Raw genomic sequence first — 19,901 nt, 5'->3', positions numbered from 1 at the left:
CAAACCCAGCATTTCCAAATCTTTCCAGTTTTCTTCATTCTTCTTAGTCTCCGCTTATGATGAGAGCTAGGAATTTCGTACTGATCACTATCGTCCTATACAGAGTACGTTCAGCCAGGTGCGACGTCATCAAAACACTGCTACAGCTACTCATAGAAATAGGAAGGTACAGTGGAAAGGAAAACAAACTCGTCGTCAAGGCAATATTCCCGTTTCCTGAAAAGAAATACCTATGGGGCATTCGTAAATGCACAGCTAGTTACATAATTACGTTTATGCTCGACCATGCCGAAATGTAGTAATTATACACCTGGTAGCAGTCCTTTAATGCATGTCATTAAAGTACACCTACCCATTAAAGTACAGGTGTTCAGCCAATGACAACTCAGCTTACAGGTGTTCAGCCAATGACAAGTCAGTTTTGTACCGTTATAAAACCGTAAGTATCGATTATTCTCGGATATGCAATCGAAAGAGAATTAACGAAAAGTCACGGAGGCTGGAAATCCAATACTGTCGCAGAAGGTTATGTTCTGTTACCATAATAATTAGCGTTAATTGTAAATAATATTCAAATAAATTCAATTTGTCATCTCGTTTTTCAATGTCGAATTCAATAATCAAGGTTATATCAAGTCTAACGGGATTACATCAAGGTCAATGACATTATTGTTCCTCGGAAAAAAATCAATACTTTCGCGTCTGCGCACATCTCACAATTCACGACCTAGAACAAGGTCACTTCCGATCTTGTCAGATACGAATAAAATGTATACATCTGAATAATTTCAAGTCCACACCTGTGGAGTAACGGTTAGCGCGTCTGGCTGCGAAACCAGGTGGCCCGGGTTCGAATCCCGGTCGGGGAAAATTACCTGGTTGAGATTTTTTCCGGGGTTTTCCCTCAACCCAATACGAGCAAATGCTGGGTAACTTTCGGTACTGGACCCCGGACTCATTTCACCGGCATTATCACCTTCATTTCATTCAGACGCTAAATAACCTAGATGTTGAAAAAGCGTCGTAAAATAACCCAATAAAAAATAAAAAATAAATAATTTCAAGTTAGAAATATGGTCGAGCATAAAAAGTCGTATGAAACTCGCCTATAATGGTAATTAAGAAGCTCGTATGAAAATTATGAAACTCGCTTGCGCTCTTTTCATAAACATCCATACTCGCTTCTTAATTACTATTATTATAGGCTCGTTGCATAATGTACTATTATGTACAACTGTACAAATTATTACACACATATAGATTGACATTGTTACAATTGTTCTTTACATATTTACATCATTTATACCTATAAAATATAACGCAGGGTGTAACATTTACAGAAATGAAGCAAAGCAACAGGTTAATAATAAAATAATACATTTAGTAAATATCTTGAAACGTTCACTAAGTAAAAACCAAAGAGGGAAACAAACTGAACATGCATGCATACATACATACACATATACACATAAAGTGCTAGGAAACTTATGTGTTTATGCAGGGAATGAATCTCGCTCACATCTGCAGCAGAACAATATGTTGTTACTCAAACGTATTCCATACTGCCGATGTGACCCTGTTGCATGCAGTAAGGGTTCTTAACATGAATAATGATGCACTCCAAGGCGGCCGTAATAAAGGTTTTCTATTCATTTAAGTCTACCCTATCCTCCGTTTCAATCAGGAAGGTTATTTCACATCCACTCTGTCTGTATATATAAATACTGTATAATGGACTATGGACGCTTTGCAAACAGATTTACGACTATAGATCCAGAGGAAGAAGAAACATAGGTCGCTTCAGAAAGAGATGAAGAGAACAGACAGAGCATGAGATCAGAACAAATTAAATAGTTTAATCTTTAATTATTGATAATGATGACGACGACTTTTGTCAGTGCAAAGACATCAATGAGCACATGAATGTATAAAAAAACCGTGTCAGTGTCAAAGTAATTACTACTTAAAAATGTAAGTTTAACCATTAGAATGTTGCTTCAGATGTGTACTATTTTACAGGTACTTCAAAAGGCTCCAGGAAAGATCCATAGCAAAATCAGATTTGGCTGAGTCGTTCCTGGACTGGTATCACAAGGCTCTTAACTCCTACAACGCTGCTGAATCCTGGTTCGACGCCTCTGGTCGCGGTGACACAGAGTATGAAGAGTGTGAAGGAAAGCAGAACTGGGCTTGGAAGTCAGGTTACTCGACTGTGCTGAAACTTCTCATGGTGAGATATAATTTGATTGATTTGAGTTTATGTACTGTTTCTGTATAAAGCAGCCATTTTCAACCGATATGCCGCGAGAAAACAAAAAAAGTAAATTTTGTGAATTCAAAATTGAAAAATAAATGTGAAAAGAGGGTAACAAAGTGAACCCACAAGAGTCAACTTTCAACGAAAATGACACAAGTCAACATTCATTAAACACAGTGTATACCCTTTTCGCTTTAAGAAAAATCCTAATGTAAACACAAGCACGTGGCTGTCATACCCGTGATTGGCTCACAGTCGAAACACTCACACGACGCAGGAAAATATAGTTCTTTATTTGGAAACCTAACCTTGTATTATCTGAAAATAAAAATTGAATTCTAGTTATTAAATACGACGAAACATATAACTTAACTCATATGTAAAACGCTATGTAAAAGGAAAGCTACTTTTATATTTTGTTATTCACTTGTAAGCAGATGAATACTAAGAGTAATACCCTAGATCATATATACCCAGATTGCTCTGCGTTATAGATTTTGACGGTAACAACTGTTGTCAGGTTTACTATGCTGCCATCTAGTTGTTACATAAGGAGTCACGTCATAACTCTCATTTGAATTGCATTAGCGACTGTACGGCCATCTCGTGTTCGTTTACGACGGACGGGTGGCGATCCTGGCGGTTGTTCTCTTCAAAGTGCAACCGATTTTAACATGGGAATGAGCAATCTATATGTGATCTGGGGTAATACCAAGATAGTCTGTTCTTGTAATAGTCTGGCGCCACTTGAGCTTGTTCTCGTAAGCACGTGATAGTATGGCTTCTGCATCCTCAATGTGTGTGGTTACTAAACTTAAAGTGAAGAGAAAGAAATAGTGTTGAATGTATATACAGTAGTACAGACCGATTATTTAGTCCTGACAACTCAGTGACGCGAAAGAGGGGAAGTAATAGGAAGAGTGGGGAGAGTTCCGGAGTAGAGATAAGGGCGAGCGGTCGGTAAAGGAATGCTTAATTGTACTGGAAACATACCGCTCTTCCGCACGCATGACATCCGATCGCTCCGAAGGCAAGCGAGTGAATAACTCAAACACCCCTTGGCGTAACTAAATGGACTCGTCTATCCCAGGCGCACATCTCCGGCGACTGTCAGGACTAAATAATCGTACTGTAAGTTAAGTGAGTTGAATCCAATTAATTATTATAAAGTAACAGTTTCCTAAGCAAACGGATGAATAGTAGTGAGGTTAGGTCTACTTTGACGAGTAACGGGAAATGTTTAACATGAAACAGAACGGTGGGCGGGATCTCTTACTGAGAATCTTTGGCACCAAACTGCGGCCAATCAAGCCTCGTTTCAGTCACATGTCATTGTTTACTGTAGGATTAATCTTACAACGAAAAGATTATAGGTCTGCGAACGGCAGAGAAGAGAATGACTGACGCGTAGCCAAGGTTGCCAGTTTAGTGAAGTTAAAATATCGTACCAACCTTGAATTGAATTGAATTTTAATTTAAGGCAGGGGGCACTAGGACCCATCACTGTGAAATTATTATATCTATTCCTCAAGTAGGCGCTTTCCCCAATCCACACCGGCTGACTACAATAAGGTTCGCTGCGCACCGAGCATGCAACTCTACTCGTGGCTGGACCAGCCCCCTCCATGTGTTGGGGGAATGTTATGGAATGATGACGAAATGGAGAAATGTTGACGGAATAATGTAGGTATCTAATATGTGGAAACGAGAGAACCCCGAGAAAAATGCCAACTGCAACCTCTTCAGCCAAAAGTGTCACTATGGAGCAACCTTAAAATAATATCGCATTTTTTTTTTATTTCTCCCAGTTAGGAATCACTGGTTTAGATTATATGAATGTGCCACAAGATATTAAATTATAACCTTAGTGTGTCACATGTTCAAAGGTTGAAAAAACTAATCTAAAGCATCAGAAGATGCTATGACATAGTCGAGCACAAGTGAAATAACATAAATCAACTACACCGCTGTGGAATAACGGTTAGCGTGCCCGGCCGTGAAACGAGCTGATTCGGGTTCAAAACCTGGTTAGGACAAGTTACCTTGTTGGGGTTTTTCATGGGTATTCTCACACCCCATTAAGAGCATATGCTGGGTAACTTTCGACGCTGAACTTCGGACTCATTTCACTGGCATTATCACCATCTCATTCAGACGCTAGATAACCACAGCAGTTGATAAAGCGTCGTAAAATAACCCATTAGAGGAGTAACAATTGTTTGTATGCATCTCAAGTCTCACGTAGAGCACGTAGGTACAAGTCACTGGTGAACACAAAGGTTATACAATACACATTGAGGAAGAAGTCGTTCAGTAAGTTTGAGGCTGACTAGACTCTTGACTTCTTATGTAAGTGAAAGATGAGGTGATGCTCTTTGTTTGGTATGTGAAAATCATTTAGTTACAAAGAGAAGTAGTGTCAAACGCCTGAAATTATTAGTTCATCTACAGAATGATGTATTCAAATGTCGTTGTTTTTATTGACATTAAATAGTAGTAAATATATGTGTAGATGTATTGTAGACCTTTCTCAATGCATTGCATTTATGTTTACAGAATGAAGTACAAATAAAAGGTGTGTTGCTAATAGCGTAGACTTATTACATGTCAGTTACGAGTTCCAAGTGCAAAATTTAACAAATTCGACTTTTTGCCTGACATGTCTTTTGCATCCTGTAAGAAAAGAATATCGTAAGTCTGAGTCTAAGCCTGTGTCTTTTAATTATACAAGTATTTTACTTCAATAGCCTAGGTTAGAGGTCTACAAAAAGCGTATTGTCATTCATGCTCTCGATACTGCCCGCCGAACACTTTGTGCTATAAGGCTAGAGAAGGGGAAGGGACTCGTACCTCAACAGATGGGAGCAATCAGTGGGGGATCGCGGCAACGGTCTGCTTATGTTTACAAATAATAACATGAAAAGAATCAGAAATATCATACGTTTGTATATTATTTTGACATACTATGAAGCTGGAGCCCCTCGTTGCTATTGACACAAGCCGTTGCAAATTCAGCCTCTTCTGTTCTATGGTGCCTTTCACTGCCTGGAAAAGTTCTTCTCCAGTTGTATTTTGTAATTATATCTGGAAGACATTCAGACACAGTAAAATGTTCATTAACTCCTCGGATGAAAATGGCTAGATGAGTTTTGTCATTTCTATCTGTGCTTTCGTCCAATGCAAGTGAGTAAGCTTCAAACTGGCTAGTTGTGGTTTCGACTTCAGATTAAATTATATTTACATTCCTGAAATTCCTTCTCTGAACTGTAATTGGAAACAATTTAATTTTCTTAAACTTTGACTTTGTTCTGGACACAGTATTTTAGTAACGTCCTGTATGCACGATTTTACAAATGATGCTTCTGTAAAGGGCTTCATTGATTTTCCAATATTCCACGCTAGAGCATAGCTAGCAAGAAGCTTTTTTTTTTTTTTTTTTTTTTTTTTTTTTTTTTTTTAAGACGTGTGTGATTTGTGTTTGTATTTTCTTGTTTTATATTTATCAAAATATTTGTAGGCCTACGCATTTCACCTAAAATTAAACGAAAAACTATATGTATGCCGAACTGAGTGTAAACGTATTGTAATATATTGATTATTATGTATAACCCACAGTTATATAGATAGTACCAAAATAAATTATTTTCACATGTCCAACATGCCTGTAATTGTATGATATTCTTTGTGAAGAGTCGAATATTGTCGTCGCATGTTGAATTTTAACACACCCTTAAGAATTTTCGAACAAATTAAGCAATTCACATTCTCCCCACTAACACAAAAAAATTCTCTTCCTATTCATCCTTGAATGAACTACGTCCATGATTAGAAGACATTGTGAAACGGTGGAACACTCCGACCGACACAGTGATAATGGCAGTCAGCCACTGCTCTTCGTTTGCGCATAGACAGTACAGGTGGAGTTGGGTGAGGCGGAGCGTGCTCATTACATACTGACTTCGGTTCCGTTCAGGGGCTTAATCGCGAGTAGGCTTTTGGAGACGTCTGGCCTAGGTATTCTTATATTGCAAGCCTATATACTTAGTTTCTTTGCTATTCTGAAAAAAAAAATTACTTCAATGAACTTGGGAAGTTTGCCAATTCAGGTCTTCCGTTAGAAAGTATTGACTTCATCAATGATGCATCAGCAAAGACAGACTATGATAGTAAAGTTCTTCCCACATTTTACAAAGCTTTAAATCCTGATATACTATATTCGGGGATACGATGATTTGCAGCGGAATTTATTTCTATATTTGGCAGTACATACGTATGTAAGCAATTTTTCTCACTTGTAAAGCTAAAAAAACCAAGACTAAGATCAGGATTATCAGATGATAATATGCGGGCTATGCTACATCTTGGTTCAGAAGACAACATTTCGCCCGACATAAGAAGGCTAGTGTCGGCAAAAAGCAACAAATACACTTCCGAACTAGGCAAGAATTCAGGAATTTTAATTTGTTTCTAAAAATGTGATGTTCATATATAATAAGTACATGATTAGGCCTATGTAATAGTTACGTAACAATTAATTAGGTAGGGCTCATTATCTAAAACTGCTTAAGTTAAATAGAATAAATGAGTAGCCTATGTTTATTATATGTTGTAGACCTGTTGTTTCGTTTTACTACATGCAGAATGTCCTATGATTTATTTTCCTTTTGTATTAATTTAAAACAAAAAAGCAGCGTTTATGTAGTAGTTGCATTATTAGATAACTGTATAACAATGAATTAGATCCTAGTAATTATCTGAAACTGTATAAGTTAAGGAGAGTCTATGTTTATTATTAAATTCTACTTCTTTATAATTAATTGCATTTATTAGAGAGGTACATGCTGCAAAACATGCTTTGATTGTTGTTGATTTGTTGTCTTATATGAATGTAACACATTATCTATTGCTTAAAAGCAGTTTAATTCGCCTCGCTGTGGTTCATTTTGCTCACCCCTTCTTGTTCACCGCTACTGCCTGCAGAATAGATTCATTTCAACCACTCAGTGCTTTATAGCACGTAGAGTCGAGTACATGCTTCTGACCTTGACATCCCAGTAATGAAGGACGTAATTATGCCGGAAAGAAAATCTAATTTGGCGAAAATTATCATCTTTTGGAAGAAGGACATTTCTTGCTGGGAGAGAATTCCTGAATATCCACCTGCAAATCCTGGGCATAATTTTTCCTTAGCAAAAATAAAATATATAGGATTATTTAATGTTGTACGTTTCTCTTTCTTATTTGCATTTTACTTGAACTAGAAAAATATAGAAGTTATCTTTTCTTCCAGTGTTGAAATAGCTCGTTGATTTGTTTTCCTCCAGAAAAAAATACCCGATCCTTCAAAAGAATTGCCACTAATTAATAAAACTAAATTGAATACAGAAGTGATAAAAATTAAATGGAAAAAATTATCTGAAGAGAACGAGGACAAAGTTATTGTGGAAAGCTCAGATGGTTCATCCTACACTGCAGACCACGTCATTGTGACAGTGAGCCTTGGAGTCCTGAAAGAAAGGGCCGCTGACATGTTTGAACCAGCTTTGCCACCTCAGAAATTGAATTCGGTTACGGTAAGTTCTTTTAATCATTTCACTACATCAAATGGTCAAGTAATATGAGAATTCAGATGAACACTGTATTTCATGTGGATTACGGTATCACTACATTCGTGACTTCGAATTACGTTTTGAAACATGAATATTTCTTCATATCATTCAATACATAGAGAGTTAGCTCAGTACTGCTACTACTTTTTAGTATTACCACTACTACCTTTACTGTTAGTGCTGCTACTCCTTTTTACTATTGCCACTACTACTGTTACTACTAGTGCTGTTACCACATTTTACTATTACCACTACTACTGTTACTATTAGTACTGTTACCACATTTTACTATTACCACTACTACTGTTACTATTAGTACTGTTACCACATTTTACTATTACCACTACTACTGTTACTATTAGTACTGTTACCACATTTTACTATTACCACTACTACTGTTACTACTAGTGCTGTTACCACATTTTACTATTACCACTACTACTGTTACTATTAGTACTGTTACCACATTTTACTATTACCACTACTACTGTTACTATTAGTACTGCTACTACTTTTTACTATTACCACTACTACCTTTACTATTGGTACTGCTACTACTTTTTACTATTACCACTACTACCTTTACTATTAGTGCTGCTACTACTTTTTACTATTACCACTACTACTGTTACTACTAGTGCTGTTACCACATTTTACTATTATCACTACTACCTTTACTATTGGTACTGCTACTACTTTTTACTATTAGTACTGCTACTACTCTTACTAGTAAGCCTGCTACTAATAAACTTATTACAACCAATATTAATTATCATTTCCGTCATTACTGCTACTCCTACCACCACCACCACCACCACCACCACCACCACAACTGTCATTATTGCATACCATTACGACTGGTACTTCTACTACTTACTACTACTGTTACTAGTAGGCCTACTACTGATGTACTTACTATTACTACTACTACTACTACTACTACTACTACTACTACAGCTACTTCTATTACTGCTGCTACTACTACTTAACATTATCATTATTACTGATTCTACTTTTTACCTTTACTACTACTACTACTACTACTACTACTACTACTACTACTACTAGTACTATTACTTGCCATTATTATTGCTACTACTACTGCTACTTACTGCTAACACTGCTACAACTTCTACTAATTTGTAGCCTTCGATATGGATATGCGAACAATACGAGTATATTTGTTTCATAATGTACTGCGATGTAAAATATTAATACCTGGTCCATTTTTTAACGTTCATTTTAAATATCCTTTCCTACATGGGTATTTTCGTGAGTCTTTTCGAAGCAAGCAATTCAGTAATTGAAATTTTATTTTCTTCCCTGTGGTATCAGTAAAATTATACTTTCGCTCCTTCTCTCTCAATATTTGAATTATGATTTCATATATGCATAGTTTTTTCTCGCAACACATTTCTCGCTAGCGAGATCTCTTCAAGGGTGTAACGGGCCTAAGGTAACAATAAACGTATTGCATCAGCAGGTCCCTGTTAAGTGTTGATTTCTATCCAAAATTATTTAAATACACTAAAAAAAACTAGCAGTATTGTGACATATGTTCTATGTAATTTGGAATGTTATTGCATTGTAGCTATAAAATTTCTAAAAATATTCGCATATCCAAATCAAATAATTTTTTACGTGTGATAAGAAATGTATTTTTATTGCTAAATTATTGTAAAGTGTAACATACATTTTATAACGACTATTGGAAAAATAAGAATGTTCACAGCCTTATACTAGTGTTCAGTTCAAAGCGTGTCATGGCTCGCTGTATGCCGTCATGTGGCTAGTCGATGAGCCTAGAGAATTCAATCTTCCTACATTTCCGCAAAGGTGTATTACTTATGTGCCAGAGACGTTGCCTAGCAAGTACGGCATTCATTCAGAAGAGTACTTACTGATACGTACGGTAACGCCAGTAGTGGCAGGAATGTGAACTGTTTCGAAACATGTTCTGAGGTAAGTTTTTTCTTACTGTCGGGATATGTGGAGAGAGTTGAGGCGATTACTTACGTATTTGTTGACATTAATTTCGTCGGTCAACATGGACACGGAGCATTTGATTTGTGTTGTGGAATGTTTCCGTACACAACCGATGATAACAAATACCCTGCGTATGACTTGTCCGCGCAAAACACAGTTCGAAAGAGGTTATGGTAGCACACTGACTGTACAGACCGCCTCTGTTGCTACGACGTTCAAGTTATACTGTACACGTTCTCAAGTTCAGATTGAACGCCTTGATTAATTGGAAACTTCTCTGACACAAAAGCTGAAACTCGCTTCAAATCGCTGACTCATCAACAGTGACGTCATGACACACTTTGAAATGAACACTCAGTAGTGCAATAATATTTATATGTACTAGGTACTCTGAAAAATTATCATGCACTGGGAAGTCCTAGGAACAGGAGTTTTTATGTTAGGAGATTCCTTTTCCAAGTTTTTTCAAAATAGAGGTAGGCCTACATGGTCATTGCCACTTCTTTCAATTAGCAAATGCTATTAAAAACTAATTGTAAATTTCGGAATGTATGTTTTCAGGGGTTAAGTATTGGAACAGTTGACAAAATTTTTTTGAAGTTCGCATACAAATGGTGGCCTGATGACATCAATGAATTCAGATTTTTGTGGATCAATGAGAATGCAACTTGTGAAGGTGAGGTGAGTATGAAATGTTTTCAATTTTTTTCGTTGCAACTTCAGAAATGTTTTTAGGAATTACACCTAAAAACATCTAAGATGTCGCTATTGGTATATTATGCATCACTTATACGTAGTACAGTCATTAAGTTCTGACACTGACGCCTGAAGGATAGGCACCCACAAGAATCTGGATGTCTCAGAAGATGCCGTGATACGGCGTACACTTAAACAGATCCTCCCTCAATATAGTCGCCGTTGGCTGCTATGCACGTCTGCCAACGTTGGTGTAGCTGCTGGAAGCACCGCTGAAAGCTGTTGGCAGGAAGATCCGTATGGCTTCTCTTATGGCAGTCATGACCTTTTCGGCCGCATAAAAATTACGCCCACGTAGGATTGATTTCATGAGGGGAAAGAGAAAAAAAAATCGCATGGTGCGAGATCAGGTGAGTACGGAGGGTGTGGCAAAACAGCGACCTGTTGGCTTGCAAGTTCCTCTTGGACAAGGATGGAGCGATGTGCAGGGGCGTTGTCATGTAGCAACAGCCAATTCTTCCTATGCCAAAGCTCAGGACGCTTACGACGAATTGAATTGCGTAAACGGCCAAGAATCTCTTTGTAGAGGATCTTGTCTACAGTTGCACCTTGTGGGGTGAATTCTATGTGAACAATTCCATTTGAATAAAAAAACTGTTAAAGGATCACCTTGCCTTTTGACCTGTCTTGTTGCGGATTTTTCTGTCGTGGAAATAATGGCGTTTTCCAGGTGGCGGATTGTCGCTTCAGTTGCGGATCGCAAAGGAAACACCATGTTTCGTCTCCAGTTATGATCGGTTATAGCAATTTCGCCTAATTTCTGACAGAACGTGACATTTGCCCGTTGCTCAAACTGCAACATACTCGAGTTCCGACGCGCGCATTCAAATCACCGTCACAACAAAGACCGTAGTTCTGCTTACACTATATGCACGTAACTGTATGATGCTGGGACGAGAGACTAACTGACAAGGTACCATATCACGGCGCCACCTATCCGTTCTAGTGCACCACACCGCCACTATGCCCTCAGTCTCAGAACTTAATGAATGTACCACGTAGTTAACCATAAAGTATTATGAATAAATATTCCTTAATTTTTTTATTATATACAAGACAATTTTCCTTTCGTTTTTATTACGAGTATATCAAACATAAAACTTTCATATTCTCTTAGTCTGTGAAGTCAGATTCATTGTTGATTCTGAACTTCCCTATGTTCAAGACGGTGGCAGCTATCCAAATGAAGAGAGTGAAATGCTAATTCATCAATATATATATGGTTTATTTAACGACGCTCGCAATTGCCGAGGTTATATCAGCGTCGCCGAAATTTTGTCCCACAGGAGTTCTTTTACTAGTGGCGTAGCGTCAATGTAAGCTAAAAAGCTCAGCTTCCCTAGTTAATAGTAATTTCATAATAAACCTGCAATCTATGGACAAAATTATTTATTAATTTTAATAGAATTTATATTTACGCGTTAAATATTGTGATGCGGCAGCTCAGGATGATTTGTGATGCAGCAGTAAACAAGAAGCCTGCACACACCAGCTTCCAAGCAGACTGGTTTCTTTCACTCATTCTTCTGTGTAACCCACCCCGCAGATTTTCCATCCCTTTCTAACTAAACTACCCTGGTCGCAAGGCTCGCAAGAAGCTAGCTTTTACATTGAAAATAATTTAGTTTCCGAGTTATCCCTTTCGTGAGTTGTGTTCAGTTGAAGTGTTAGTGTGCACTGTGGCTGATGTAATAAATAATGAGTGAAATAACAGTTCCTGACACTAATCTACTTGAATTTTTTTAGGACAGTTCTATTATCAAGACTGACTTACGAACAAAAGTGTGATTTAGAAAACAAATGACAGACTCCCTTGCTGTCACTGAAGGACACAACCAAAACACAGACGCATACTTACGTAATGATACTAATATTGTATCTATTGACCGTTAATAGGCCTATTGTGATTTTCTAAGTATGACAGGGAATGAGCTAATGTTATACTATAGCCTACGTGTTTATATGTTAGAGATACAGTATGTGTAAACCGTGAATCATATTTTACTACGTACCATTTGAGGTCATGCCTTATTGGTGTTACTTACGTGGTTCCAACAAATCTTCGGACTGCTGACTTGACATTGACTACTATTTATTTTAAGACTATATTTTTGTAATACGTTTTCTCATATTGCATGAAAGACAATTTGAGTTAGCTTCCCCTGCTCAAAATTTCATGCTACGCCACTGTCTTTTACATGCTAGTAAATCTACTGACATGAGCCTGTCGCATTTAAGTACACTTAAATGCCATCGACCTGGGCCAAGATCGAACTCGCAAATCGCCCTCGGTAGCGTAGTTGGTATGCTCGAGGTTGAGGGTTCGATCCCGGCCGAGGTTGATGGCATTTAAGTATGTTTAAATGCGACAGGCTGATGTAGTAGATTTACTGTCATGTAAAAGAACTCCTGCGGGAAAAAATTCTAGCACACCAGTGACGCTGATATAACCTCTGCACTTCCGAGCGTCGTTAAATAAACCATAGTTTAAATTTAAATTTTTCGAACCCGCAACCTCGAGCACAGAAGGTCAGCGCTATACCGACTACGTTACACAGGCCGACTGCTAATTCACCAATATTTTAGCAATATTTATATAATAGGCCTATGTTTCATAATTATAAATCAGGTCTTCACACGCTGCCATATTTGCGCCAATTCTTAGGTTTGTTTACATTGCGCTATGGTTGGGTTATGGAAGGAATTTGTGTTTAAATTTATATATTTCATAAAATAAGTTTCCAAAACAGATATTTCGATAACTTTCGGAGAACGTTCTGCTTGACAACAGCAACCGATGGCGCAAAGGTGGCGGACATTAGTGGAATGGGATGAGAGGACCTGACTAAGAGCTGTTCGACAGCGACATCTAGAGACCTTGATTATAGATACAAACTACAGGGATAACTAGAGAACAGTGAAACAAGGCAAGAAGTCCTAATAAACATTGATTCGGAAACCAACCGTTTTCAAGATGACATCACTGTTGCCACTAAATGAATACATCTCATGCATTTTCAACCTGTTTCTTACTTGGCAGACTTAATTGTCGAGCGTAGGCTACCTCCATTTTATCAACATTAGCTACGCGACCTACTGGACGATGTACCTCTTTGGGAAAAGCAGTTACATGAAAGAGCACTAGCTCACTTACAATTTAACGTTTGGGAGTTCTTAAGCACAAGTTTCCACGACAGCTGTCTCGGCCATGGCTTACCAACACCATGCCCCCCCCCCGGTCCCCCGTCTTAAATCATCTTTATACTTTTTGTGTGGGGACATTTTAAAATGGTTTATGTATTCCATCCCTATTGATAATCTTAATGAACTCAGGTAACGCATTGTTAATAGTTTTCGACTCATTAGAGACACGCTAGGGACATTGGAACGTGTACGATTTTCAATTAGGAAACGTACTGATGTCTGTCTTACTATAAACGATGGTCATATTGAGCACATGTTGTAAAACTGTATTTCATTACAGCATATCGGATGTTATGTTACCTCAGAGCACTAGTACTAACAAGGCATAATAAATGGAAATTTCGGAAATGGCCTGTTTCCGAACCCATATTTGTTCGGACTTTTTGCCTTGCTACATTGTCCTCTATTCACCCCTACAGTTTATACCTACAGTTATGAAACGCCCTGTATATTCTTTTAGTTTTTGCTCGTTTATTATTTTCGAAAACAGTCAAGACTATTCAAGTAAAGCGTGTGAAGTGTCACTTCATCTCTACTTCAACTTTTCAAATTTCACAAAAAAAAAAAAACAAAAAAAAACAAACAAAAAAATTATTGGCTATTTAACGTCTTTAAAATGTATATTTTTCATACCCCAAATGGATTTAGCTCAATTCTTATTACAAATATATTTAAATATGTTTTTAAATTAAGGCTGTAAGGAGTGTGGCATTTAAAGAGCTGTCAAAATTATTATTTCATCAAAGAATTATATTTTACAAATTTTTGGTTACAAATTTAGTACTGCAACTTTTTGTTCTAAAGTTGGCTCCTTGAAGTTAATAGATGGATGTAGCAGAGGAGAATTTTAATAGGCATGTGTTACATAAATATTCATTTTACGTTCAAATCCATTTTTTCGTAAGTTTATTTTTCTCGATTTAACACCAACTTTGTAATGCCAAATATTAATCAATCTGGATGAAATTTTTACTGCAAGTATTTATGAGATAGCTGCATGTTTCTACGCATTTATTTTGTAAGAAATGCTGCTAGTTTATGTTATTGATATTTTTTCGTGAATTATAGAAAAAATAATGTATTCAAAACTTCAGATTTTTTTTTGAAAGTGAATAAATGAAATATTTCATAAAACGAATGCATAGATATGTTTCTCCATGTGTTGTGAATGTAACCAAAAAAGTAAGTTTAGAATTTGAGATCTTCTACTAAAGTTTGGGTTTCAAATATTTGTAAAAAATAAAAAGAAAACAAATAAATAAAAAATCAAAAGCCAAAAACAGGGGCGTTCAAAATTTGGATTTTATTAGTCCTAAACATGTTCTCAAAATTTGTTTGAAAAGAAATGTTTAGGAAAAAAGTTGTCATTTTTAGTGGAGTATCCCCTTAAGTACCGATACTAACCCTTGTGTTGTAAAATTCTTTTGTATATTATATTTCAACTAGACTGTGACTATAATTAAGACTTTGTAGTACTATTAAGATTTTATTGACATGTTCCATATTCTAGCTGTGAAGCGATGTACGAATACCATTAAATTTAAATAAATACAATACAATAGGCCTACAACAATTTCTCACATCAATTAAGTTGTAATAGTGACCAAAATAATTTTTGTGTGTATTTTATTTTCAATAGATTCAACAGAAAAACTGTTGGTTTCAAGATATGTTCGAATTCCATGCTGTAGACAATCAGCCACTTGTTCTCTGTGGATGGGTCTCAGGATCTTCAGCCCGGTATATGGAGAAACTTTCTGATGAAGAAGTGATGCATGACACAGTTCAGCTGCTGAACATGTTTGTTGGAAAAGCCCTCAATGTAACTGTGCCACAACCTGAGCTCATTTTAAGGTATTCTCTTATTAATCTAATTTCAGTTAAGTGTATGCACTACTGGGTGTTCATTTCAAAGTGTGTCATGACGTCACTGTTGTGAGTCAGCGATTTGAAGCGAGTTTCAGCTTTTATGTCAGAGAAGTTACCTATTATTCAAGGCATTCAACCTGAACAACGTCTTAGCAACAGATGGCGGTCTGTACGGTCTGTGTGCTACCATAACCTCTTTCGAACTGTGTTTTGCCCGGGCAAGTCGTACGCAGGGTATTTGTTATCATCGGTTGCTTACGGCAACACTCCACAACACAAATCAAATGCTCCGTGTCCATGTTGACCGTCCAAGTTAATGTCAACAAATACGTAAGTAATCGTCTTAACCCTCTCCCCATATCCCGACAGTAAGAAAAGCTCAAATCAGTACGTGTTTCCAAACAGTTTACATTCCCGCCACTACCGGCGTTACCGTACATATCGGTACATACTCTTCAGAATGAACGCCGTACTTGCTAGGCAACTTCTCTGGCACACAGGTAATACGCCTTTGCGGAAGTGTAGGAAGATTGAATTCTCTAGGCTCATCGACTAGCCACATGACGACATACAGCGAGCCATGACACACTTTGAACTGAACAAGCAGTATATTGAGTTCTGGTGAAATATTTCAGCTTTTACCGTTTTCACTTTTCCCAACAAAAAATTATTTTGCCTATGAAAAATATTTGTGCAAAATTTCGTTTCATTATTCGAATTGTAGATGGTCTAATTATCAATTCTTTCGAAGAGTCGTAAGCTAACCTGACCGTCAGGTACTGTAGAGCATCTCGTTTAGGCACAGTGAAAATGTAAACAAAGTGCAGGTAACGTGTGGGGGGAGGACGAGCCGTACGATAAACACGAGGGATGCACAAGGTTTTAGTCACAACATTTATGGTGGAGCATTGATTGAAATTATATTTTCCAAAAACACCAGAAATTGCATAACTTTATCATATACACATTTTAACAAACAAGCAACTGTAACGTTGAAATAATTCAATATAACAAATCAAATTTGCTACTTACATGATGTTGCTTTCAAGCAGCATTTTTTACGGTCATGAATTTCATTTTCTGCATGACTAACATAATATCACTGTCTTCTGTGGCCGAAATAACAAAATTACAGTATATTGGTCTGAACTGTATCTGAATAAATTGAACTTTGAGAAGGGATAATTACGTTCAGGAAATAGTGTTGTCACTTCAGATCAGTACATTGTAGTTTTGTTAATTCGGCCACAGAAGATGGTGATATTATGTTAGTCATACAGAGAATTAAATTCATGACAGTAAAAATGCCGCTTCAAAGCAACATCATACAAGTAGCAAAATTTGAATTGTTATGTTGAATTATTTCAACGTTATAATTTTATTGCTTGTTTGTTAAAATGTGTGTATGGTAAAGTTATGCAATTTGTGTTCTTTTTGTTTTGTGCTGTTTTGGAAAATATAATTTCATTTAATGCTCCGCCATAATTGTTGTAACTAAAACCTTGTGCATCCCTCGTGTTTATCGTATGGCTCGTCCTCCCCTCACACGTTACCTGCATTTTGTTTACGTTTTCATTGTGCCTAAACGAGACGCTCTACTGTAGTTACCTTTAAATTCAGTTTTCAGTATTTTATATTTTTAATTCTAAGAAATCAGATTCCTAAAAAGTAAGTAAGATAATGCTATGATATTTTTGTCACACATTTTGAACATTGTATTCTATGGAAAGGTTTTTGTCACTTGAAAAATACAGTCAGTATAATTTTTAAGCATGGCTTTAAGAAATAAAAATGTTTAAAATTCCCCAACAATATTTTTATTCCAAACCACAAATGGTAACAAAACAAAACAAATATACACTTCCATTTTTCAGTTACTCACCTAGAAGTTAAGTCCTGAATCTAGAAAAAATGCACGGTGATTCGCGAAGTTCTCCCCTGGTTTATGGAGGTGATTCCTGAGGTTATTTGGAACAAAAAATGTAAATAAATTAATGGAATCACATTCATAATTACGGAGTTACGGTAATCTGAAACCTGCATAATAACTTTTATTTCAGAATTTCACTAACAAAATTTAAAAATAATAGTCAAAATACAAACAATTGGTTGTTTATGTATCAGTCTCATTTAGAGTGGATTTAAATCACATTTTCAAAAATGCCTCCCAGAATCTCAAGGCAATGGTCCGCACGGGTGTGAACCGCACGTGTAGCATTTCGCAGCTTCATACGTTTGTTCCTTATTGTCGCCGCGGCATCCAGAATGCGCTGAAGAAACTCTTCGCGCGTTTGTAGCTTAACTAACACACAATGTCTTTCATCCACCCCCAGATGCACGTGCACGTAGTTATGGCAACAAACATACCTAGTGCTCCATTCACAATGATGCGTTTCGAAAATGTGTTGTAACTCCGTAATTATGAATGTGATCCCATTAATTATTTACATTTTTTTGTTCCAAATGACCTCAGGAATCACCTTTATAAATCGGGGGAGAAATTCGTGAATCATCCTGTATTTATTCATCCATGTGTAATCTGATTTATTGGTAAGATATACATTTTTTTATTTAATTTGTTTTTCAACCTACAATCAACTAATAATAACAAAATACAAGTTGCCAGGCGACGATAGAAAACAAAATATGCGAAAACAAATGAATGAGGCGTATAAACAATTGAATGCTCTTTCATATTTAAGTATAAAAATAGAGGGTTGCCATTTGAAATTTCAAAGTGGTGGAGGTTGGGGGTGAGGGGTGAATCTAAAATGCAATTAAGCTGGTTTCAGACTTCCCCCTCAATATCTAAATTGACGTGTTTTTATTTAAATTGAATTCAATTTAAATTGTTGGTTATTTAGACTGGGAAGTTTTGAAATAAAAGCCCTGTATGTATTGTATTTTATATGTCTATTGTTGGTATATGTAGGCTATTTGTCTTAATTTATTTAAACGAAATTCTATATTCAGATTATCCAGTAACTTGTTTATATTCTACTTACATATTTTCTACGTTTATTATTCATATATAACTGTCTAGCCACTTTAAGTAATTTCTGTATCATCCACTTTGTTTATATTCTCATTATGCATGATATGTGTCTGCTATTGGTATATGTAATCGTCGAATGCATGCCAAATAATTTTCATCCATTGTAAGTTGTATACTGTATAAATCCCCTTTACATTATCCTACGTGACTAAATTTGATATATGTAATTGTCTACTTTATTTTATGCAATCTCTGAGATGTCTATTTCTTTGTTATTTTGTATTCTGTTTTTTGTGTGTTCCAAGTATTTAATGTATATTTTTCAAACCTGGTTCAGTAGAAGAGAAGGCCTTATAGCCTTAAGTCGGCCAGGCAAAGTAAAGCTACTACTACTACTACTACTACTACTACTGCTGCTGCTACTGCTACTGCTACTACTACTGCTATTACTGCTGCTAATACTACTACTACTACTACTACTACTACTGCTACTACTACTACTACTACTACTGCTGCTGCTACTGCTACTGCTATTACTACTGCTATTACTGCTGCTAATACTACTACTACTGCTACTACTACTACTACTACTACTACTACTACTACTACTACTACTACTACTACTGCTACTAGTAATTTATAAATGAATGTTTCATTGTGTGCAATCAAAAAAACATTAAATTCATTTTCTTATTGGTGGATAGTAAGTAAATCAAGCATGTCTTTTGAATAATAGTTCAGGGAAGTAAACTATAAACCTAATGTTTTTCGCAATATTACAGAAGTGAATTGTTGCGAAAGCGTGATAGTTTATTATGAAACAAATTTATAATGTTATACTTTTTGGACGAATCAGTGTTTAGGGAACGAGCGAAGCTAGTTTCCTAATTTTGACGATTTCAATAACTGTATAACATTATAAAAGTGTTTCATATGCTATTTTTGTACGACTGCATTATGAAACAATTACTAAAGAAATAACATCAAATTTGATATCATGGTCTATGCAGAAAGGGGTTTCTATGACAACAATGCATTAGTATCGAGCTTGCTAGCGAGGGATTGACGGGGAAAGGAGAGCGATTCTGACGTCACAAGATAGCTGAGCGCGCCAAAGCTCAAATGCTTCAAAGCAGTATCTCGTGTTTTTTTCTTGTTTATGTTGTTTGGATGCATTATGCCAGGTCAAAGGTGTGCTGTTGCGGTATGCAACAATTCTAACGAT

The 19,901-nt window shown here is 36.5% G+C and overlaps 1 protein-coding gene across 2 annotated transcripts in view; it reads left to right on the top strand.

Annotated features, from left to right (window-relative positions):
• The window catches only part of LOC138701410 (spermine oxidase-like), a 213,356-nt gene that overhangs the window by 182,622 nt on the left and 10,833 nt on the right, over positions 1–19,901 (top strand). For both annotated transcript variants that reach the window (XM_069828269.1, XM_069828268.1), the window contains exons 4-7: positions 2,020–2,230; positions 7,582–7,830; positions 10,414–10,533; positions 15,452–15,666. In XM_069828269.1, coding sequence (XP_069684370.1) covers positions 2,020–2,230; positions 7,582–7,830; positions 10,414–10,533; positions 15,452–15,666 — 795 coding nt within the window. The remainder of the gene's footprint in view (positions 1–2,019; positions 2,231–7,581; positions 7,831–10,413; positions 10,534–15,451; positions 15,667–19,901) is intronic.

This window comes from Periplaneta americana, chromosome 6, assembly GCF_040183065.1.
Source record: "Periplaneta americana isolate PAMFEO1 chromosome 6, P.americana_PAMFEO1_priV1, whole genome shotgun sequence".
Lineage (NCBI taxonomy): Eukaryota > Metazoa > Arthropoda > Insecta > Blattodea > Blattidae > Periplaneta > Periplaneta americana.
This window is presented reverse-complemented; position numbering and strand designations above follow the sequence as displayed.